The sequence below is a fragment of the Delphinapterus leucas genome, unplaced genomic scaffold (genome assembly GCF_059928025.1).
Source record: "Delphinapterus leucas isolate spDelLeu-1000000601 "Yukka" unplaced genomic scaffold, BTC_Dleu_Yukka2 spDelLeu_asBTCV2_sq25, whole genome shotgun sequence".
Classification (NCBI taxonomy): domain Eukaryota; kingdom Metazoa; phylum Chordata; class Mammalia; order Artiodactyla; family Monodontidae; genus Delphinapterus; species Delphinapterus leucas.
The window spans coordinates 18306920-18330479 of NW_028322234.1; the positions used below are offsets into that span (position 1 = coordinate 18306920).

Below are 23560 nucleotides of genomic sequence, written 5' to 3' on the forward strand. Positions count from 1 at the left end.
AGGTTTTGTGTTAACCGAGAACCCTAGATATAGGTCAGGTAACTGCACTGTTCCAAAACACCTGTTGTTTGAAGTCGTGGATCCGTTCACTGAAGCTTTCTCAATGATACTTGCTTACATTTCTGTTTTTTAAATGAATGTGTGTTTAATTTAATTGACCAACTGGATTCAGCTAACATATGTGGCGCACCATCTCTGTTCATTAGACGCTAGAAGCTGGCCAGGATGCTGGGAATGGGATAAGAGCCTGAGATATGGGAAGCGACCACGGAGGACCTTAAGTGAGGGAGAAAACTTGTAAAACTAGCCAAATACCCAACAAAGGTAGAAAGGAGGCAAGTACAAATTAATACAGGAGCTAGAAGCCCAAGCGAACTACTGGCAGAGAGAACCTAGCGAAGGCTCCGAGGTGCCAGCTGTGTGGGTTTCCATGGAAACGCCTCCCCGAAGGCTCTGCCCTCTCACCACTGAGAGCCAATGACGGGCGGGGGTGGTTCCAGCGCATGCTCAGGAGGAGTCAGCGCCCGGGTGCACAGCCTCGGCTTGTGGGCGGAGCTGGGGTGCGCGTGCGCCCTGCCGTCCGGCGCACGCGTCTCCCAGCATTCAGTTGGTGCGCGGGCGGCGGGCACCTCAGTCCAGTAGGCTTCGGCGGTTGAGTGGACGGAGGCTGACGGCTGTTACGCCGACGCAGGCCAGGTGGAGGGAGAGGTCGCCGGTGCACACCCGCCAGCCATGAAGCCCCCCGCAGGTACCGGCCGCCCATTGGTGTTGGCCCCGCTCGCCGGACCCAGGAGCCGCGCGCTCCTCGGGGTGGCCCCTGGGGCCTAAGAGCGGAGCCCAGTGACTCTCGAGTGACCCGGGCCCAGGCATGGGAGGGGGGTCAGCGAGCCCGGAACCCCGAACCCTCGGTTGCCGAATGAATGAACAACTTTTCCAGCGCTTCACTCATTCGGCAAACTCCGTGTCGCTTTCGCTGAGGATGGGTCTGGCCCTTGGGTGGACTCTGAGGGAGTTCTAGACGCAGTTCCAGAGCCAGAGACGGACGTTCAACAGGCAAAAATTAAGCGAGGGCTTTAGACAGTCGTCGGTGCCGGGGCTGGTGGTGCTTCTTTAGGGAGGGCGGTCCTAGAGGACTTCTCGGTGGAGGTGGCATTTCACTCAGCCTGGACCCCGTGGGGAGAAGCAGCTGTCCTGCGGGAGGAGCGTCCCAGGTGGTGGGAATCGCGAAGGCAAAGGCGGGGAGGCAAGCGCACCAGCAGGGCGTTTGGAGAGCAACAGGTCATTTTAGCTGGAACACAGCTGGGAGTCCCTTTTATGGGAAGCACAAAGAGGCGCTATGGAAGGGTTGGTTTTCATTTAGGGGAGCGATGCTACCCGCATTCTCTGTTTTAGAAAATCGCCCAGGATGTTGAGTGGTGCCTCCTGGAATTTTCTCTTGCCCACCTATCCTCCCTCTGCTCTTTCTGCAGCCCATTGTGATGATGGTGATAATTGTATTCATGCTGATAATCATAATTACGGTTATTCAGGCCTCAGGGAGGCAGGAATGTTGTCTGCCTTGTTTGCTGCGGGATTGTTAGCTCAGAGACCTGGGACGTAGGTGACAATCAGTAAATATTTATGAAAAGAATGTGCCTGCTCCAAGTTTTCAAATCCTAGTTCCTCCAAAAGGTTTTCCCGACAATTCCACCTGACTTGGACCTCCCGCCTTTCCTGAGCTCCTGGAGCCCTTCTTTACCACCAGATTTAATGCAGACTCACAGTCCCTCTTGTGCAGTTCTTGAAATCCAGAATATTCTGCAAAGATATTCTCTAATTTGAAGCAGTCATTTGGCCAGAAAAATCGAACCTCTATTGAGGTGAAGAGGCTCCCCCCGCCACTTAGTGTGTATCAGTGGAAGTAAGCTGTCCGGCTTTGAACCCCACCTCTGTCGCTTGCTGGCTGTGGCATCATGGCAAACTCAGGATTCCCATCTGTAAAGTGGAGCCACATAGGGTGCAGAGTACAGAACTGCCTGAGAGTTCAGTGAGGTCAAAACACCCTGGAACACACAAGAAGGTTTTCAAGTGACAGCTGTTGTTTTTCTTTTAATTAATTAATTTATTTATTTATTTTTGGCTGCGTTGGGTCTTCGTTGCTGCGCGTAGGCTTCCTCTATTTGTGGCAAGCGGGGGCTACTCTTTGTTGCGGTGCGCAGGCTTCTCATTGTGGTGGCTTCCCTTGCTGCGGAGCACAGGCTCAAGGCGTGCGGGCTTCAGTAGTTGTGGCACACGGGCTTAGTTGCTCCGCAGCATGTGGGGTCTTCCTGGCCCAGGACTCAAACCTGTGTCCCCTGCATTGGCAGGTGGATTCTTAACCACTGCGCCACCAGGGAAGCCCGACAGCTGTTGTTATAGGACCACAGTCTTGTATCCAAAAACTCCTGGGGCTAGGGACGTCACAGTCATCAGGATTTCCCCCTCTTTTAGAGAAGTAATACAATACAGATGTTCCAGGTTCCATTCAGGGAGGTTGGGGGTACCACCCTGCAGTGCAGTTATTCTTTCAGTGAAACGCAGGTATATGCCGGATGTCCCGCTCAGCACCGCTGACTTCGGGGGCGGGGCCTCTCCTGGGGGCGGTCCTGGCTGCTGTGGGGTATTGAGCAGCACGCCTGGCCCCGCTGAGGCAGGAGCATCACTCCCTAGTGGTGACAACCACAGACGTCCCCAGACATCCCCCAGTGTCCCCTGGGGGCAGGATCACCTTGTGCTCTAGAGGACCAATCGCCCTGTGCGTCCCCAGAAAGCCCTGGGGCCTCGCCATCTGTTCTGGGAAACTGTGGGCTCTCCCCAGCCTGTTACTCTGACCCTGATTCCGAGCCTGAAGCAGACACGCCGGGTGTGGGGTTCTGTTTTCTGGGTCCAGCCTGTGCAGGAGACGCCCTGGACGTGGCGGCACCGTGCTCGGCCGTGAACTACCTCCGGTGGGATCTGAGTGCCCAGCAAATCGGGGAGCTCACCACCGAGCTCATCGAGGAGACCAAGCGCGTGTACGACCGCGTGGGCTCCCAGGAGCTCCAAGATGTGTCCTACGAGAACACACTCAAGGCGCTGGCCGACGTGGAAGTGTCCTACACAGGTGAGCCCTGCCCAGACTGGGCAACACCACCTCCTCCCCGGGGGCCCGGTGGAGAAAGGCAGCCCGGGCTGGCCAGCTTGCTCTGTCCCCGAGGGCCCAGAACGGCAGCGTCAGACAGTGTCTGCCACTTCTCCTCTTGGGGAGCCAGCTCACGTGCCAGCCTTGAAACTGGAGCCCCTTCTCACCCCTGCCCGTGTGCCTGCCCGGGGATCTGTTTGTTTTCTCTGAGCCGCTGAACTTGGTCCCCTTTGGTTTTCTCCTCCCATGGCGCCCTGGGTCCCCTGATACCCTGAGGCGTCCTCATCGCCACCCCGTGGGTCCTTCCCTCTTCGCCTCCACAGTCTGTCTGCTGCCTTTGTATGTCAGATACACAGCTCGCCTCCCAGAGCCCCCTCTGCGGAGGTTGATGAGGCAGAGAACTCTGAGCCGAGGAGACCCCCTGTGCCGGAATCTCTAGAGCAGCTGTTTTTCTGCGAACCGTCTAGAATCCCTGAATTCCAGCTGCGGGATTCTCACATGTCCCTGACGCCTCGCCGTGCAGGGTCTGCTTGCCCCTGGCCTGCAGGCTTAGACTCCAGAGGGTCCGCCCTGGGGGAACCCAGTGTGCCTTGGGCCCAAGGGTGAGGGCTGCGGCTCAGGCAGCGGATGGAGAGCCCGCAGGCCGGCTCTGCCCCCCAGTCCCCTGCTCTGGCGGGCGCGGGACAGGGGTGGCGGGCTCAGTCTCCCCTCTCATTTGTGGCAGGAGGCTCTGGAGGGTGGATGATGCAAATTCCCACCTCGGCAGGGACCCTGCCAGACATAATTTGGTCTCTCCTACTCTACTTCTGTGGCCTTTTCTTTCCATCTCCCCTCAGTAACCTGAGTAATTTTAAAGGAAACTAGAATTGGACCATGGCACTCCCCTCGACCAACTCCGGTGCCTTCCCACTGCCCTGGGGGTCAAGGTGGGAGCCCTCGACGTGGCCTCTGGGGCCCAGCCGTGCACCGCCTTGCCCCTCATCCTGCGTCCCGTCTGGGGGCTTCGTGCCAGCCGGGGAGCCCCTCCCCTCTGCTTGGCTGGGTGTCGGGTTCTTTGAGCACAGATTGAGCTCCGCCCAGCGCCCCTTCCTGTGCCCCGTCTCCCCACACCAGCCACCTGGACTAATCCCACACTCTGGTGTTTCGTTGTCGTACTCGGTGCAGTAACAGTCTGCAAATCCCAAACGGACAGAAAAGGCTGTTTCTGTCCTTTTCACAGCTTGCTCTCAGGCCACCGGCATGAGACCCGCCCAGAGCCCCACCGTGTTTGGCCTAGTCAGCTGAGCCGGTGACTGCCTTGCAGAGGTTTCCACGCTGCAGCTGACCCACCAGACCTGGGCCATCTCGGTGGCCTGGAACCGTGGAAGCCACCAAACTGTGATGTTAATTCAGGTCTCCCCCATGCAAAGTATATGCTTTTTTAAACACTGCTGTGTTGAGATAGAATTCACATACCACGTAATCTGCCCACTTAAAGCATAGACGTCATTGGTTTTTAGTGTATTTAGCATATCCAACCTTCACCACTCTCCAATTCCAGAGCCTTCCATCACCCCAAAAAGAAGCCCCGACCCCATCAGCAGTCACCCCTGACAACACTAACCCACTGTGTCTGTGGATCTTCCTGTTCTGGACGTTTCCCATCAATGGGATCACACACTGTGTGTCCTTCTGTGTCTGGCTTCTCTCACTGAGCATCGTGTTCTCAGGACCCGTCCACGTGTCAGCGAGTGTCGGGGCTTCACCCCTTTTCATGGCTGAGTGATGCCCCCGTGTGTGGAGGGACACGTGTCCAGTCATCTGCTGATGGCGCCTGGGTCGTGTCCACTGTTTGGTTACTACGGATCATGCTACTGTGATGGCGTGTGTAGGAGTTTTGGGTGGAGGATGTTCCATTACTCTCAGGTGTGCACCTGGGGGTGGGTCTGCGGGTCATGTGGTGACTCGGCTGAAGCGTGTGCTTTCACAGCCGCCACACGTTCTGTCTCACGAAGCGTACACGTGTGCCGTGAAGTACAAAATCTTTGGTGAGCTGCAGCGTAGCCATGGGCAGCCATGGCTCTTTTCTGGCACCGAGTCCCTTTGGCCTCTTCCGGTCTCATCCTACTCCCTGTTCCGGTCCCTCTTGGCTTGGGGTGTCCTGAGCTAAGTTCCTTCTCTTTTGGAATGTGAGTCCCCGAGGACGGGGGTAACTGCGCCCATCTCTAGCCTGGGGCTGGCACCCACCCGTTTCCACCCGGGGCCGTTTTCACACCTGTCCTGTCGTCTCCCTGTTTCAGTTCAGAGGAACATCCTTGACTTCCCGCAGCACGTCTCCCCATCCAAGGACATCCGGACAGCCAGCACGGAGGCGGACAAGAAGCTGTCCGAGTTCGACGTGGAGATGAGCATGAGGCAGGACGTGTACCAGAGGATCGTCTGGCTGCAGGTGAGCGCGCGGTGGGACCTCTTCAGACTGGGTCGTTCCACTCCCCGGGGCTTACGAGGTGTCAAGCTGGAGGCAGCCCCGCAGGTGGGCAGTGGGCACCACGGGCTGTGGGCTGGGCCTGGGGAAGGTGGTGAGTTTCACGGTGGGGCTGTTGGACCACAGCAGACGACGTTAGAAACGTGACAAAGACGAGTGGGAGGGAGGAGAGGAAGCATAAAATGCCTTCCCGGGTCCACACGTCACCTCACTTTCCCGACCTTGCTGGGCACACCTAGAGGGGACGTCCAGTCTCCAACGTGAGGTGAGGGACGAGTAACACGTGTGTGCACTTCCTGCCTTCCTGTGGGTGCTCCGTGCAGCCGGCCGAGCACTGCTGCCTGTGTCGGGGGGACCACAGATACTTCTCACGTGGCTGGTGGGTGGTTCTTAGAACCCGCTGATGCGTATCCCTCGGGACCAGGGGAGGCCCCTGGGTGCTTTGTGCAGACACAAGGGCGGGGGCCTCTGAAAGCGCAGGCAGTGCTGCTTTTAACAGAAGTTTTCACTGACAGAATTAATTGTAGGTTCACGTGCAGTTGTAACAAATGATTCAGAGTGGTCCCGGCTACTTGGCCCCGTTTTCCCCAGTGTCACCTTTTGTGAAAGTAAAGTCAGCGTCCCAGCAGGCTCTTGACGTTGACACAACTGCCCGTGTCATCCGCTGCCCTGGGAAGGTCCCCAGCGGCTTTCGGTCTGGGGCTCTTCCCAGTCAGGCGAGCATTTGTGTACAGTTTCTGTGCGGACTTCAGTCTCCATTTCTCTGGGGTAAGTGCCCATGACTGCGGTTGCCGAGTCCTGCGATGGCTGCTTTGTTAGGAAGTTTTGCTTTCTAGGAAACTGGCCAACTCCTTTCCAGAGTGGCTGCACTGACTTGCGCGGCCTCCAGCGATGACTCCCCTGTTCTCTGCTGCCTCGCCAGCACTGGGCACCGTCTCGATGTTTTGCTGCGAGCAGAGCTTTGGTTATCTTGTTCTAGGAGAAGGTCCAGAGTGACTCGCTGAGGCCAGAGGCGTCGCGGTACCTGGAGCGGCTGATAAGCCTGGGCAGGAGGAACGGGCTCCACCTGCCCGAGGAGACGCAGGAGGTGAGCGCCTGGCCTGGGCCCCGCGTGCCTGCCTCTGCCCATCTTTCTGCCGCCTCAACCCCAGGAGGGAAGGTCCACGTGGACCAGCAGTCCCACTGCACCTGCTCTGCCCTCGGTCCTCAGGGTCACAGGGCTTCCCCAGAGCACGGGCGGCCTGGGCCCCTCTCTGCGTCCCGCCTCAGCCCCGCCTCAGCCGGGCCCCCCGCCCCCCGTGGCTTTGCTGGGAGGGTCTCAAGGAAGGACCGCCTCCTCCGAGCCCACTCCGCCCTCAGCCCCTGCTCCCACAGAGCTTCCGTCCCGACGCCAGGCCCGTGGGGCTCCCGTAGCAGCAGCTCTGTGACTGTTGGGTTTCTACGGTTCAGTTCGGACTCCATCTACCCGGAGTCAGAGCCCGCAGGTCAGGGCTCGGCCCACGCCGGCCACAGGTCCACGTCGTCCTCTGCGCTTGTGGCTGACAGGCTGTGTCAGGAGTTCCCACGCGCCCACCCCGAGTTCCATTCATCGGCTAGCGCGGCCCCCCAGAACACAGGCACCCAGTCCACGGACCAGACCACCGGGTTATCATAAGGAGCAGCCAGGTGGCTGGAGGAGGTGTGGAGGCGTGGGGCGGGGCCGGGGCTTCCGGGTTCCCTGCAGGCGCCCACCCGGCAGCTCTCTGAGCCCCGAGTTTACCGAGATTTCGTTCCATGAGCACGATTACATCGTTGGCCATGAGCCACTGATTCACGCTGCAACCCCTGTCCCTCTCCCCTCCCAGGAGGTGGGCAGGCAGTGGGGCTGTAAGATGCAACCCATCCTGTGGCTTTAGGTTTAGGAGCTGTGTGCCAGGACTGGGGGCCAAGATCCGACGCGTTTCTCCCGTAATTCACAGCGCGGATCCCGCTGGGCACGGAGGCTGGGGGTGATGGGGGGCTGACAAGCGCGTCCGCCTTCACCCACTCCCTCCTCTCTGGGCTGAGCCCTGTGGCCACGCAGGTTCCCAGTGGGCCCAGCCCCCCGGGGCCTGTCCCTTCAGGTCCTCCCAGTTACCTGACACCCCTCTGCCCCCAACGTGGACCCCAGAGCCCTCAGCTCTTCCCACCCCTGCTCCAGCAGGACGGGGTCCCTGCAGCGCCCTGGACAGGTGGGCGATGGGCAGCCCGGCCCCTCCCGGGAGGCAGCCTCGTGGGGTGGGGAGGGGGGCGGGCACGGCGAGCCACCCATGGTCGAGCGCATCACCTCGGTGGGGGGCATGTGGCGCCGTGGCTGCACGCGTCTTGACCTCTGGGATCAGACCCAGCTCTGCCACCAACCGGCTGGGTCCCCGGAGGCCGGTCACTGGACCCCGTTGTCCCTGTTCACCCTCTGCAACGTGCGTGACCCGAGGACCCCCTCACAGGTGGTCGTGAGCGCTGACCGAGTCGGTTTGTGTGGAGGACAGAGAACAGTGAGGCCAGCAGATGAGGAAAGAGCTTGCCACTCGCGGTTCTGGGCAGGGGCCCGCCTCGTCACCTAGGGCTTCCCGGGAGCACGAGGGTTCGGCAGCAAGGAGGGGAGGGGTGGCTGGGGACTGGAGCCTGAGGTGTGCGTCCCCGGGAAGGAGCAGCTCAGGATCGGCTAGAATGATCCGGGGCTCTGGGCCTACCCAGGGTGATGAGCGCGGGGGGACGGTGGCCCCGAGTGTGGGAGCCCTGTACAGAAGGGGCTGGGGTGCATCCCTGCGCTGGCTGGTTTGCGTCAGAAAGTGACAGAAGCGGTTAATGCAGGTACCAGGCCCGACCCAGGGCTCAGCGACAGTTCTTGTTTCTCAAGAAAAACGCTGTCCCGCTTCGGCCGGTTCTGTGCCTTGTGGTGGAGGAAACCGGGACTCGGAGGACTGTGGGACTCCAGCTTCCAGGGTGGGCTGGGTGCGAAGTCCTGCGGAGCGGCAGGCGCGTGGAGCTTCGAGGCTGGGGGAGCCGAGGGTGTGCACGCTGGGGCTGCGCAGACCGCCTTGACGCTTGAGAACCACTGGCCGGAGGGACCACGGGGACGCCCGGGGAGGAGGGCGCCCAGGAGAGGCGGCCTGCTGGCGCGGGGCGAGGTCCTCAGTGCCGCCCCGCCCTCCCAGGGCGCCCTGTGCTCCTGCCCAGTCGTGGCCCATGGGGCCGTGAGGCTGTAGGGAGGCCAGTGTCTGGCACGGCGCCTGCTGCCTGCAAACGCCCGGCGTCCCTCGGGCTGCTTCTGAGCCAGGCGTGCCCGACGAGCCCCTGCTCCTGGCAGAGCCAGCGGGCACGCTCCCCCAGCGCCCCTCCTGTCCTCCGATAGGCATGGCTGTTCAGCCCGGGAGCGGGGCGGGCGCGCTGAGTCCTGGGCCGGGCAGGGGGTGCAGCCTGGGCAGGTCCTCAAGGCGTCCCTCCTACTGCTGGCCCGGCAGGGGCCCCAGGGAGCCGGTGCCTTCCTCTGCACCCCACGTCGCTCCCTCCCCCAGGCTGGTCCATTTCTCCCTGTTTCTGAAAACCAGATAGACCCTGAAGGGACAGAAACTTAGCTCCGTTGAAATGGCTGAATCTTAGACTGTCACCTTGGGGTAACTCCTGAGGAGGGTCCTAACAGTTAGGACCCGAGGCCCTTTCTCTCCCATCTCCCTCCTCTCATCCGCCTCTTCTGCCTTAACCCCCCTCTGTGCCCCCGCCCCCCGATCTCACGGCCGTCTTCTTCCTTCAGAAAATCAAGAGCATCAAGAAGAAGCTGAGTCTCCTGTGCATCGACTTCAACAAGAACCTGAACGAGGACACCACCTTCCTGCCATTCACGCGCGAGGAGTTGGGTGCGTGCGGGCCCCGCACGGTGGTGGAGAGGCGTCTGTGTGCCCCTGACCCCCGGGAGGGCCTTCTTCCGCTGGGGTGCTCAGAGTGTTTGGGTCCCAATGTTCTGGATCCTTCCTTGGGGGCGGTTGCGGTCTGTCTACCGAGATTCTGCCCCAAAGGGAGTTGTCCCCCAAGACCCCACCCCCACCCTGCTCTCTGTGATGTTTCTTTAATCTCACAGGGTCCTCCCCAGTCTGACCAGGCGTGGGGTCTTGAAGGGCTGGGGCCTGGGCGGCTTTTGCAACTTCTGCCCTCTTCCTCGAATGCTTTATTTTGAAAACTTCACACCTGTAGGGAAGTGGCAAGAATAGCACCAGGGAGACCCCATGTGCTCCCCGGGCCCGGCCTCCCTACGTGGATGCTGTGTGTGCTGTTCCTGCGCCAGGGCCTCCGGACATGTCTCTAGGAGCAAGGGCACCTCCTGAGTCCCCGGGTACAGGCAGCCCTCGGGAAGCAGAGCATGGAGCGGTCCCCCAAGCCGTCCCGATGGCAGTCTTTACGTTTCTGGCCCCATCTGGCTTGAGCCAGGCCTCAGGCATTGCATTTAGTTCCTGTCTCTCCAGGCTCCTTCCCTGCTGATCGGTTCCTGAACCTTTTACAAACTTGCTTCCGTCTTGCCCACGCTGATAGTTTTGCAAAATCTAGGCCAGGTGGGCAGCGGCCTGTCAGCTCTGCCCGGGGTTCAGATGGGGCTGAGCATCGTCACCGGTTCTGTGTAACAGGCTGTTGCATAAGATGTGACACCTCGTTTGCCTCTGGGCGGGTGGGTTTTGGGGACACCCACGGATGCACGCTGACCCAGGCAGATGCTTCAGGTCCATCACGCCAACCTCTGCTGCCCTAACTTCTGGTCCCCAACCCCCTGTCCCGGGCAGCAAGACCCATGTGGCTCCTGGGGTTCACGGGCCAAAGGGTGATCCCGGGCCTCCGGAAACTGGCAGCTGAATCTGCTGGCACAAGCTGTCCTGTGGGGCTGCTTTCCCCCCATCTGTCCAGCCCAGGGGCCCTGCTGTCATGGCCCGGCCTCCCGGGCGAGAGGGTGAACCCCAGCTCCATGGAGCAGACATTCAGAGCCCTGGTGACCTGTCTCACAGGGCTGGGGTGGTGGCTGGACATGTGTGGCCAGCCTGGTGGGGTTTGACCCCGTCTGCAGTTTCAGTTCCAGCTGAGCAGGAGCCTCGCTGGGTTATTTTCTCCGGTTGTGGAAGGATCCCTGGTGTCATTTTACAGAAACATAGATGGTGTGTTCTTTCTCTGTTTTCTCCCTGCTTCCTGTTCTTCCTCTGTCTCCCTCTCTCCCTCTCTCTCCCTCCCTCTCTTTCTCTACCTCTGTCCCTCTCCCTCCCTCTCCCCCCTCCTTCCGTCTCCCTCCCTTCCCCTCCCTCCCTCTCCCCCTCTCCCTCCCTCCCTCTCACCATCCCCCTCCCTCCCCCTCTCGAGAGAGAGTCATACACACACATAACACTTTGGTTTCTTTCCCTAAATCTCAGTCCTAAGGCAATTTCCTCTAGGCGTCTTCTCTGTAAAGGCGCCATTCTCCGTTCATAGTCAGTCATTTCTCCAGAGAAGCTTGGAGGTTGGTTCCTCTCATTTGTTTTCACCCACTAGTCCTGTGTAATCTCTTAGTTTGTATCTTCTTGTAAGTCAGAACTCACCCCCCTGCCCCACCCCACCCCCCAGTACTTGCTGACCAGTGTCTTTGTATGTGTGGGCTTCCAGGTCCTGGTCTTCCTGGTGGGGTGCGGTCCCCTGCTGTCATTACTTAGATGCTCATTGTCCCAGTGTGGCCTCGAAGAGCCCCTCAAGTGGACGTGTCCCTGTGGTTCTTCAAGCACCTGCTATTTGACACAGGGTGGGCCGGGCTCACTTTGTCCTCTCCCTGGCCCAGCCCGGCCTGGCCCTGGCGGGATAGTCAGAATGAAGGTCTGGCTGCTGGGTGTGCGCCCAGATGCTGGGAGTTATTGCTTCTAGGCCCCCTCAGCTGACGAGAGCTGTGTGCACACACGCGCACAGACACACATCCATGAGTGCCTACCAGTGCCTTCAGCTCAGGTCGAGCATCTAGGGATTCGCCTCGTGGCACCCCTTCCATGCTTTCACCACCTTGTCCAACAGTGAGAACCGGCTCCTGGGTAAGTGTGAGGCTGAGAGAGAGTCACAGGGTCTTCCAGTCCCAGTAGGGAGGAAGAGCCGGTTCGGGGCAAGGGTGGCTCTCCCTCAGCTGTTTCTTGTTGGGTTAGGGTTAGAGTCACGGGCACACCTGTCGGGGCCTGCCGAGACGGCCCACCTGAGGGGGATCCTCTAGGGTTCCTCCACCCCTCCTTCAGCTCCCAGGCCCCAGGGCTGAGCTGGGTGGCGAGGCTGGGGCATGAGGGGTGGTGGCCTTGCATCGCCCAGGCTGTGAGGCACAGGTCCCTGGAGGTTTTAGTCTGAGGGCGATGCACCCGGGTCTCCATGCTAAGAGGACAGGCCAGGTTGGAGGCCAGCCATTGCAGCAGTGCTGACAGCTGGGATGGGGCGGGGGCACCGCCCAGTCAGGGCTGCCTGGCGGGTTCTGCCTTCCACTGGTGCCATCCACCCAGAAAGGACACAGAGGAGACGGCAGCCCATGCCATCCCGGGGTGGATGCCGTCCTGGGCTGGAGCCTGTCCTGGGGTGGACGCCGTCCCAGGGTGGACACTGTCCCGGGGTGGGCACTGTCCCGGGTGGACGCTGTCCCAGGCTGGAGCCTGTCCCGGGGTGGACACCGTCCCAGGGTGGACACTGTCCCGGGGTGGGCACTGTCCCGGGGTGGAGCCTGTCCCAGGGTGAACGCCGTCTGCAGGTGCAGGCTGGCCTGGGTGGAGCTGAACATAGCTTTTCCTCCCCGAGGGCATCTTGATGAGGAGAGCAGTGGCTGTCTGAGGCGGGAGAGCCCTTGACGTGGCTCCTTTGGTTGCAGAGGTGGGAAGTGGGCGTTTGGGTAGGCCGCACCGGGCACTGTGCTCCCTGCTGGCTCCCGTTCCTCACTTCCCACGCGGGAGGGACGCCCTCCCTTCCCACCTGGGTCGGGCAGCCCACGGGGTCCTTTCAGAGCTCCCTGATTTGGCTCCCACAGGAGGGCTCCCTGAGGATTTCCTGAACTCGCTGGAGAAGACCGAGGATGAGAAGTTGAAGGTCACCCTCAAGTACCCGCACTACTTCCCCCTCCTGAAGAAATGCCACGTGCCCGAGACCAGGAGGAAGGTGGAGGAGGCCTTCAACTGTCGGTGCAAGCGGGTGAGGAGCCCGCCTCTGCCAGCTCAGTGCCCGGAGGGGCCCACGAGCTCGCTCCGCCCCTAGCAGGTGTCCGGGGGTCTGCCTCCGTCCCCCAGGCTCCCCGGGGCAGGGGTCTGAGCCTCTTCCTGAGCTCGTGCTTCTGCTCCCTCGCTCTCAAGCCTTAGCCTCAGGTCCTCTCCCTCTCGGGTGTTGCCGGATGCCCGAGGAGCTCGGATTCGCAGAGGTCCCCCGCATCCCCTCTCTGTGCCTAGCATGTGGGCTGGGCCTTCTCGCTGTGGCCCGGGCACGGCCTTGACATTCAGACATCGGGTTCTGCAAGGACACTTGTGTTTGGTCCATACCGCGTGTGGCTGCAGTCTGTGCTTCTCCCATTTAGCATCTTCAGTAGATGGGGGCTGTGCGTGAGCCCTTCATCTTCCCCGCAGACACCACTGGTGCTCGCTCGGCCTCGCGGGGGATGCGGGGGGCACGGGGGACAGTCCTGTGTCCCCGCCTTCTTGGGCTACAGACAGGCCACGCTGGTGCTGTGGTGACGGGGGGCTCCCAGGAGAACCCCACTGCAGACAGGAGAGGTGGCCCCCGAGAAGGTGGCGTACGCCTGGGGCCGGGCCTCATCAGTGAGCCACGGGCCACCTGCAGCAACAGGTGTCTCACCGTCCAGGGGCTGGGTGTTCGGGCGCCGTGGGGTTGAGCTACTGTCTGCACGGCAGCCGTGTTTGTCTTGTTGAGCCTGGGGAGGCCCCTTGGTGGCTCCTGGAGAGCCTGGCCGCATTGCTTCCCGCCCTTGGCCTTAGAGCCCATCACGGTTCACGACCTTTCTGGTTCCGAAGGACCTGTTTATAAAGACCACATGGTAGGACAGCACCAAAGTGTCTAGAAATCTGGGCCAGGAGGAGGAGGGAGGGGTATTGGCTGTGCGCGCCAGCGGCCTGGGAGCCCTGCCCGCCTGCAGAGACCTGGCCCGGGGCCCCACGGGGAGGGCATGGCCCATGGTCCCCAGCGCCGGCCGTCTCTGGGTTCCAGGAGAACTGCGCGATCCTTGGGGAGCTGGTGAGCCTGCGGGCCCAGAAGTCCCGCCTGCTGGGGTTCAGCACGCATGCCGACTACGTGCTGGAGATGAACATGGCCAAGACCAGCCAGGTGGTGGCCACTTTCCTAGGTAACCCTGCCTCCCCCTGGGGCCCAGTGGGGAGCGGGGTCAGGCAGACCTGGACTGGACGCGGTGCTGCCTGAGACCCCACTGTGTCAGCCTGGGGGTCACCTTCCCAGACCCTTCATTCTGCCTCGAGGGGCGCAGGGCTGGGGGCGGCTGGGGAGCCACCCCAGGGACGTAGCCGAGCCTCTCCCCTCCGCCCGCAGATGAGCTGGCCCAGAAGCTGAAGCCCCTCGGGGAGCAGGAACGGGCCGTGATCCTGGAGCTAAAGGAGGCCGAGTGCCAGAGGCGGGGCCTGCACTTTGACGGGCGCATCAACGCCTGGGACATGCGCTACTACATGAACCAGGTGGAGGAGACGCGCTACCGCGTGGACCAGAACCTGCTCAAGGAGTACTTCCCCATGCAGGTGGTCACGCGCGGGCTGCTGGGCATCTACCAGGAGCTGCTGGGGCTGACCTTCGACCTTGAGGAGGGCGCCACCGTGTGGCACGAAGATGTGACGCTCTACACGGTCCGGGACACGGCCTCGGGCAAGGTCATCGGCAAGTTCTACCTGGACCTCTACCCTCGGTGTGTGCTTGGGGGAACGTGTCGGCCATGGGCCGGGGATCCTCTGCGGAAGCTGGGCCTCACCCCGCGTCCCTCCCCAGGGAAGGGAAGTACGGGCATGCGGCCTGCTTCGGCCTGCAGCCGGGCTGCCTGCGGCAGGACGGGAGCCGCCAGATCGCCATCGCGGCCATGGTGGCCAACTTCACCAAGCCCACGCCCGACGCACCCTCCCTGTTGCAGCACGATGAGGTGGAGACCTACTTCCACGAGTTTGGGCACGTGATGCACCAGCTCTGCTCCCAGGTGGGTGCGGGCGCTGGGCTGCGGGCAGGAGAGGGGGAGGGCCCAGGCGCGCGTGGTCCTCAGGCATGTCCTCGCCGCGGGATTCTTCAGCTGACGTCACCCCGGATGTGGCAACGCCCTCAGTGTCAGCTTCCATCATCAAACCCCACTCACTGAGCACGTAAACAACGGAAATGGATGTCCTGGAGCCTCTGGAGGCTGGAAGCCACTGATCAAGGTGTCAGGGCTGGTTCCTTACATGTTAAATACATGTACTCAAGAGTTGCCTTTAAAAAAGAAAAAAGAAAGGAACGTTGCCTGCAAGTCTGGTGACAGCCAGTGATGAGAACCAGAGGGAAGGCTCTGGGGCCGGGAACGCCGCGCCCAGTGAGGCCCTGGGGCTGCTGGCAGTCTCGATGGAGGCTCAGCAAGTCCCAGTGACTTCCCCACGTGGGGCCCCCAGCTGAGCGGCCGGGCCCAGGACCCACTGCTTGCTCAGCCTTCCTGCGGTCAGCCCTCCGTCCCGAGAGCGATGCTGTCACAGGCTGCACCGGAGCACATGGGGACAGTTCACTGAGCTGTGCAGCCGTCACTACTGCCATGTTTTGGAACATTTTCATCACCCTGAAAATGTCCCACATGCCCTTAGCTATCACTCCCTCCCCAGCCCGTGACAACCAGGAACCCACTCTCTGACTCTGTGGATCTACCTGTTCTGGACGTTTCCCATCAGTGGAGTCGCACCCTGTGTGTCCTTCTGTGTCTGGCTTCTCTCACTGAGCATCGTGTTCTCAGGGTCCATCCACGTGGTAGTGAGTGTCAGGGCTTCACCCCTCTGTGTGGCTGAGGGATGTCCCCGTGTGTGGAGGGACCACTTATTACTAGTATGTTTATGAGCAGAAGGTTTTGACTTTGAAGTTCAGTCTATTAACTGTTTTCTTGCACGTTTTGTGTCCTATGGAAAAAATCCTTCTCTAACCCGAGGTACTGAGTTTCTCCTGTCTAGTTTCTTCTGCCTTTTCTGCCTAGAAGTTTTGTAATCAAGCCTTTAATTTTGTTGTTGTCCACTATGGTGGAGTGTTGTCTGTGGTGTGAGGCTGGGGGTCGCCCTCTGTCACCACGTTGTCGCCACCGATCCCCGCGCAGCCACATGTGATGTGCGTTTCTGTTTAAAGACACCTGGTCTGATAGCAATTGTTGAGTCACTCACGGCGGGGCTGTACCCCTCGCCTGAAGGAAGCTCATCTGACACACGCACTGTCCCCGTGAGCACGTCACCGCCCTCCTGCACTTGGGACACCAGCCAACACTTCAGCTCTATGCTCGGAGCCATGTTGAGCCGAGAAATCACCCCAGAAACACAAAAATGCACACATTGGAGCATTCAGCAGACCGTGAGAAGGACGCTTGTTTGCAATTGGGGCTTGGAACCGGAAGTTGGGGGTCAAGTGACCCAGGAGTGAGGAGGCAGCGTCTGCCCTGCTCCCTGGGGCCTGGGGAGGACATGCCGGGGTCACTGGGCTCGTGTGGATCCACACCTGCCGGGCCTGGGTTCCAGCCGCACTGCGTCAGGCGCCGTGTATTCAGGAAGAATTTCAGGCACGAAAGAGGAGCAAAGAGCGCCTGCCAACGGCCGCCATCCGGTTGCGCCGTGTCCGCACCTTTGCCTCCTGGGTGCGGGGCTTTGGCTGGAGAGTGTTGGCTCCATGGGTGGGGAGGGGGCGCGGTGATCCACGGGGTGGCGGGCTCTCTGCACCCCTGTGTTCCGGGCAGGTCTAGGGTCCGGGGTGGGCCCTCCTGCAGCTCCACAGCCTGCCTTGCAGGCCGAGTTCGCCATGTTCAGTGGGACACACGTGGAGCGGGACTTCGTGGAGGCACCTTCGCAGATGCTGGAGAACTGGGTGTGGGAGGTGGAGCCGCTGCTCAGGATGTCCCAGCACTACCGCACGGGCAGCGCCGTCCCCCAGGAGCTGCTGGACAAACTCATCAAGTCCCGGCAGGCCAACACAGGTGCGGCCGGGCCAAGGGAAGGGAAGGGAGCTCCCAGACCGCCCGGCTGGAGAGGGCGGCCTGGACACAGAGCCAGTCCCACGTCTCCTTCCTCCTGCCCCCCAGGCCTCTTCAACCTGCGCCAGATCGTCCTGGCCAAGGTGGACCAGGCCCTGCACACGCAGACGGCCGCAGACCCAGCCGAGGAGTATGCCCGCCTCTCCCAGGAGATCCTCGGGGTCCCAGCCACGCCAGGTAGCCACGCGCGACGCAGGCCCACCTTAGGGGTTGGGGTGGCGGCCACTGCCCGGGTCAGGAAGATCGTCTAGTGGTGTGTGAAGGGGGACCGACCGACACCCTCCGGCCGAGGCCGTCGGACCTCTGGCCTCTTCCCGCCTCGGTTCTTGGGCTGGTCCCTCCCGCTGTGGCCCGTGGAGGCCAAGGGTGGGGTGGGCGGCTCAGCAGGTGCTTTCTGGAGAGCCTGGAAGGGGCAGGAGAGGGCTTCATACCCCGGACGGAACGCATCCACAGGTTTGCACGTGCATGTCGGTGTGGACACGCGGTTCACTCCCTCGTGAGCGCTTTAATCCGCGCTCTCCCCGTGGCGGAGGGCGAGCCCCGTTTCGTCCCTCGGAGCCTCGGCAGCTGACCTTGTAAGAGGCTTAGAGGTGAACCCTCATGAGCTTCAGCAGAAAGTGGGCAAAGATTTATTTGTGTCCCTCCACTGAGTTGCCCGCAAGGTCCCTGTTTTCTTGAAGTGTTGGGCCAATTCTCCCTCTAGTGGCAGGGGTCTCAGACAGGGCTGCTTTGAGGCCCCCGCTCTCGGGAAGGGGCACTGAGGGGCCAGGGGGCCGGGCAGGAGCCTCTCCACGTGTGTCCCAGGGACCAACATGCCCGCGACCTTCGGCCACCTGGCAGGCGGCTACGACGCCCAGTACTATGGCTACCTGTGGAGCGAGGTGTACTCCGCGGACATGTTCCACACACGCTTCAAGCAGGAGGGCGTCCTGAGTGGCAAGGTGAGAGGCCGGCCTGCCGCGCAGACCAAGACCGCGCTCCTCGGCCTGGGCCTAGATGCCTGTGCCACCCGCCTGGGCCTGCCCGGCCCTGAGGACCCTGCCCTGGTCCTCCTGCTCCCCTGCCCTTTGTTCAGCCACAGCAGAGGTGGCCACACCCACACCCCCAGATCCCCTCCCTTGGATGCTGCTGGCCCCTGGAGCCACGGGTGGGGTTACTCCATCCTCCTGCAGCCCCGCCCCCTCTCGGCAGGTGGGCATGGACTACAGAAGCTGCATCCTGAGGCCGGGCGGCTCCCAGGACGCCAGCGTCATGTTAAGGCTCTTCCTGGGTCGGGACCCCAAGCAGGACGCCTTCCTCCTGAGCAAAGGGCTGCAGGTTGAGGACTGCGAGCCGCCAGCCTGCTGACGGCACAGGGTTCTGCCCACCCCAGTGGGCCGGGTGCCTTAGCGCCCCACCGGGGCAGGGGAGGGGCCGCGTGTCCCCCCAGCCCCTGAGTCCCCGGCGGCCGGCCTGGGCCAAAAGCCTCCACCTGGATGTGTCTAGAGAGCCTGGCGTCAAGGCTCCCACTTGTTGCACTAATACAGCCCCTTCCTGGGGAGCTTTCCTGGTTAAAACACGGTTCTTTGAAATGGAGGCATTAAAAAAAAGGCTCCAGTCCTGGTCTCTGACTGCCATCCCTTCCACCACAGGAGTGGCATGGGGGCCATCACTCTGGCGGGAGTTCTGACCTTGGTCGGGGATCGGCCCTGGGGCCGTTGAAGGCTGCTCTCCGCTGGTGACGCGTCTGGGTCACTGGGAGACGGCTGAGCTGTGGGGTGAGTTCAGACGGGGATGGCCCCCCCACCCTCGCCGGGCCGGCTCTCCAGTGACGTGGTGTCAGTCTCCTGCCGGCCTCTCGCCCGTCACTGTTTGGCATGTCGGGGGCTGTGATTGGCGGGAGCTGGTTCTGGCGGTGGGCACAGCTGCGGGGAGCCCGGCCGTGGCTGGCCCTGTCCCCGTGCCCTGTCCTGCTCACGGCCGGCCGGCTGGCTTCCTCTGGTCGCCGGCAGTTCGTGAAGTCTGGGCCACAGCAAGGGGCTGTCTTCCTGGGTCCTAGCAGTTCTTCCCAAAGGCCTTAGGAGTGTTTTTTGGTGGCAGTAGGAATTCAGAGAGGGTGCTGCACCACTGGAGCGGTAGGGTGGGCTGGACCGTCCTGTGTGTCCTTCCCTGGCCTTTGAGCTCCTCGGGAGCCCTGCCTCCAGCCCTTTGTCCCCACAAAGGACGCCAGGCAGCGGAGCGAGGGCGCGGGTAGCACCCTGACCTTCTCCCTGGGGCCCAGGCGGGCAGGCCGTGCCACGCTCTGTCCTCCCCTCAGCCTGCCCGCCCGTTCTCACCCGCCCTGGGCCAGTCGGCTGTGGACCAGGCTGTGGTGTCTGCCCTTCTGCAGCACTGGCTCAGCTCCCTGCACCCACTTCTGTGCCTTCTGTGTTCTGGGCTGGTTGCTGGCCCAGAGCCGGTGGGTGGGTGCCCCGTGGCCAGGAGGGCTGTTCGTATGAATTACCTGGGGCTCGAAAAGGAGCACAACCTGCCTTCCGTCCGGGCACCTCTCGATGGATATGGAAGTGGCGTGTCGGGGCCTGGGGGCTGCTCGTCTTCCTCTGCACCGAGCCCCCAGATGGTCCCCAGCTGGTGCAAAATCCAGGTGTGGCGTTGGCACCCCAGCTGTGTGCTGGGCAGTCCGTTGCAGGAGCCACAGGCCTCGGGCTGGTGGGCCACAGGGTTCCCAAGCGGGCAGGTCAGGACTGAGAGGGTGAGGCCTTTCCCCAGGTCCAGGGCCCAGACTGAATGCCGGCTGGAGGCCCATCTGCTCACTGCCCACCCCCCAGCCCCTGCCCTCACATCAGCCCCCAGGGCTGAGCTCAGGTGTTTGATGCCCAGGCTCTCTGGCAGCCCAGCCCGTTCCCAGTCCTCCGTGGTCACTGAAGGACTTGGAAGCAGGTTGCCCCACAGAGACTGTTGTTCTCAGAGCCCTGGGCAGGGGGCAGGGAGGACAGGCACAGAGCCTTGCGGGGGTGTGGTCGCCAGGGCAGCCGGAGCAGCCTCCACACAGTAAGTAAGGGCATCTCACCAAAAGCAGTGCATTTCTCCAGCCGCCCTGGGAGCTGAGCTCAGGTCCTGGTGCAGGAAGGGCCAGCGGTGCAGCTGTTACCTGTCACTAGGGGGTCGTGCCACCTCTTAGATCCTCCCCCTGTCCCCTTCAGGGGTTGCGACAGGACCCCTGCAAATCGGGTTGTCACTCCTCCCCATCCCCTACCCCTCCTCCATGAGGGTGGAAGGAACACATTTTTAAAAAGGATGGAGTTTGGGCTTCTGGTGGCACAGTGGTTAAGAATCCGCCTGCCAATGCACGGGACACGGGTTCGAGCCCTGGTCCGGGAAGTTCCCACATGCCGTGGAGCAACGAAGCCTGTGCGCCGCAACTACTGAGCCTGAGCTCTAGAGCCCGCAAGCCACAACTACTGAGCCTGCGTGCCACAACTACTGAAGCCTGCGCACCTGGAGCCCTTGCTCCGCAACAAGAGAAGCCACTGCACTGAGAAGCCTGCGCACCGCGATGAAGAGTAGCCCCCGCTCACCGCAACTAGAGAAAGCCCGCGCGCAGCAACGAACACCCAACACAGCCAAAAATTTATTTATTTGTTTATTTAAAAAAATTGATGAAACAAGCGTCTATCCAGGGATGGTTCGATACAAAAAATCTAGTCCCTCCACACGCGGGAGCATCACTTCGCCGTGAAAAGGAGAGAAACACTGACACTCGTTTACAACGTGGATGGACCTTGAGAACACGATGCTCAGTGAGAGAAGCCAGACACAGAAGCAAGCTGTGACGTTAACTGTAGGTGTCAACTTGACCGGGCTGAGGAACGTCTGGATAGCTGGTAAAACATTTCTGGGTGTGTCTGTGCAGATGTTTCTGGAAGAGATTAGCATTTGATTCAGTAGACTGAGAGATCCGCCCTCACCCATTTGGGTGTCATCCGACCCATCAAGGGCCCAAGTGGAACAAAAAGACAGCAAAAGGGCAAGTTCCTTCTCTCTTCTTGAGCTGGGACGTCCCTCTCTTCCTGCCCTGGAGCTCCTGGTTCTCGCGCCCTTGGCCTCGGACTGAATCGCACAGAGCCCTCCATAATTGTGTGGCCAATTCCTATGGTAAACCTCTGCTATGCTCTGTTTCTCTGGAGAACCCTGACTGCTGTGGCCACAGTGTCTGATTCCGTGCATGTGAAATGTCAGAAGGTAAATCCGTAGATGAGTGGTTGCCAGGGCTGGGGCTGTAGGGGGCTTGGGGGTAATGGCGCAAGTGTAAGGGGTTTCATTTTCTGGCCGATGATCATTTTTTTGTTTTGGCCACGCCGCCCAGCTTGCGGGATGTATCTTATCTCCCCAGCCAGGGATTGAACCCAGGCCCTCAGCAGTGAAAGTGCCAAGTCCTAATCACTGGACCACCAGGGAATTCCTGATAATGTTCTAGAATTGATGGTGGTAATGACTGCACAACTCTTTAATTTACTAAAAAAACCACTGAATTGTGTACTTTTAAAGGGTGCACCTTAATATGTGTACATTATATCTCAAAGTTTAAAAATAAAACAATATCAGGGGGCTTCCCTGGTGGCGCAGTGGTTAAGAATCCGCCTGCCAGTGCAGGGGACACGGGTTCAAGCCCTGGTCCGGGAAGATCCCACATGCCGCGGAGCAGCTAAGTCTGTGTGCCACAACTACAGAGCCTGCGAGCCACAACTACTGAAGCCCGCGCACCTAGAGCCCGTGGTTCACAACAAGAGAAGCCCCTGCAATGAGAAGACCGCGCACCACAACAAAGAGTAGCCCCCACTCACCGCAACTAGAGAAACCCCGCGCACAGCAACGAAGACCCAACTAGCCAAAACTAAATTATCAAAAAATTTTATATATATATATATATATCAGGGGTTCAGGGAACCTGACGTCTGTGCACAGATCCTGGCCGGCCCTAGAGGTGTGGGGAACCAGCTTGGCGGGAGACAGAGGGTCCCTGGCAGCCTTGGGGAGAGCAGGCAGCCCACACGGGCCCATGAAGGAGCCTGGATGCACAGCTGCCTGGCCGGGAGTCTTTAAAAAATGACAAAAATTAACTTAGGCCGAGTGCAAAACACTCGCCCCACAAGGGAGTACAAAGCGATTCCCTGGACTTCCTGGCGGTCCAGTGGTTAGGACTCCGAGCTTCTACTGCAGGGGGCACAGGTTCGATCCCAGGTCAGGGACATTCCATGTGCCGCGGTACAGACAAAAAGGGGGAAAAAAAAAAAAAGATTCTGTTTACGTGAAGCCCCAGAGGAGGCAAAACTGCTCCAGGTGACCGACAGAGAGGGGAGAGCCAACTGGGTCCTGCAGCCGCTCATCTGGGCAGGAAGAGCTTATGCACAGGGCAGTGAAAGCAGATGCCTTTCATTGCGTGTAAATTTTATTTCAAACCCAACTCAATTCACAAAAGTAACCATGAGCCCACTCCAAAATCAACTGCCACAAGCACATTTTAATAACTGGAGGGGGAAGACTGAACGTGGAAATGGTGCAGGGAAGGCAGTTTTGTGGTTTTATATTCTTTGGCAACAAAGTTCTTTTCCTTGACTATTATTCTCTCAAAACATGACCTTGGATGAGGCACCACTGCCACCCCGCCTTGGGCAGTGCTGGAGGGGCGCTCAGCAGCAGAGCTCAGACCCAGGCCCCCACTGAGCCTCACTGGCCGTGGTGTTTTCATCACAGTGTTGCCTGAACACGTTTAAAAACTAATATATGTGTAGCTAAAAAAAAAAAAAAAAAAAAAAAAATCACTAAAATCCCCATCATGGAAAATAGCCATGCCCAGCCCCATGCTCCCCGGACCAGACCCCCTTTCAGCAGTTTTGGTGGCTTCTGGCATTTTCCTCCGTGTCTCTAAAGTTATTTATGATGCTTCTCCCCTTCCTCCTGTTTTTTGGGTTTTTTTTAAGAAATTTATTTATTTTTGGCTGCCTTGGGTCTTCATTGCTGCGCGCAGGCTTTCTCTAGTTGCAGCGAGCGGGAGCTACTCTTCGTTGCAGTGCGTGGTCTTCTCATTGCAGTGGCTTCTCCTGTTTCAGAGCACAGGCTCTAGGCGCAGGGGCTCAGTAGTTGTGGCTCGCAGGCTCAGTAGTTGTGGCGAACCGGCTTAGTTGCTCTGCAGCATGTGGGATCTTTCCCCACCAGGGCTGGAATCGGTGTACCCTGCATTGGCAGGCGGATTCTTAACCACTTCGCCACCAGGGAAGTCCCTGAACATAAGTTATAATGAAGTAATTAATACTTCCGAGCGAGCATTCAAGCACACAAAAGAGAAGTCCAAGATCTTAAGAGAGGAACTGGGGTCCCTTAAGAGAGGGGGAGGGGCACCTGCCAGGGAAGACAGAGTTCGTGAAGAGAGGTGACGAACTCTGGGCCATCCAGTCGTGGACAGCTGTGGCCGAAGGACTCCATGGGGTGGGGGGCAGGTACCCAGGTCGGGTGAGGATGGCAGTGGACCAGGTGAGAGGTCAGTGCTGGACAAAAGGGGCGGGCTGCCCCCTCTCTCACCCAAAGAGCCCATGCAATTGGCCTGAGGTCCCGCAGCCAAGCAGGGACTAGGTCCCGGGTCCCCTCGGAGACCCGGTAGGACAATCTGGGTGGGGTCGCTCCCAGCCCATCCATTCACCAAAAGAAATCCCACAGGGGGAAACCGGACGGCTCCTTCGCCCCAAAGGAAAAA

The 23560-nt window shown here is 60.4% G+C and overlaps 1 protein-coding gene across 3 annotated transcripts; it reads left to right on the top strand.

The window, feature by feature from the left end:
* The first annotated feature begins 585 nt into the window (after positions 1-585).
* Positions 586-18386, top strand: THOP1 (thimet oligopeptidase 1). Of its 3 annotated transcripts, none has more exons than XM_022565648.3 (13): positions 586-748; positions 2909-3121; positions 5419-5567; positions 6583-6690; positions 9376-9478; positions 12616-12776; positions 13800-13935; positions 14136-14502; positions 14583-14784; positions 16587-16773; positions 16879-17007; positions 17635-17771; positions 18022-18386. In XM_022565648.3, the coding sequence occupies exons 1-13, from the start codon at positions 733-735 to the stop codon at positions 18175-18177; spliced, it is 2064 nt and encodes a 687-aa protein (XP_022421356.1). In that variant the 5' UTR covers positions 586-732; the 3' UTR covers positions 18178-18386. The 3 variants fall into 3 exon arrangements, with proteins under 3 accessions (XP_022421356.1, XP_089761894.1, XP_022421359.1); XM_089905768.1 differs by having other exon boundaries at positions 17671-17771; XM_022565651.3 differs by having other exon boundaries at positions 17612-17771; positions 18022-18134.
* The last annotated feature ends 5174 nt before the right edge of the window (positions 18387-23560 follow it).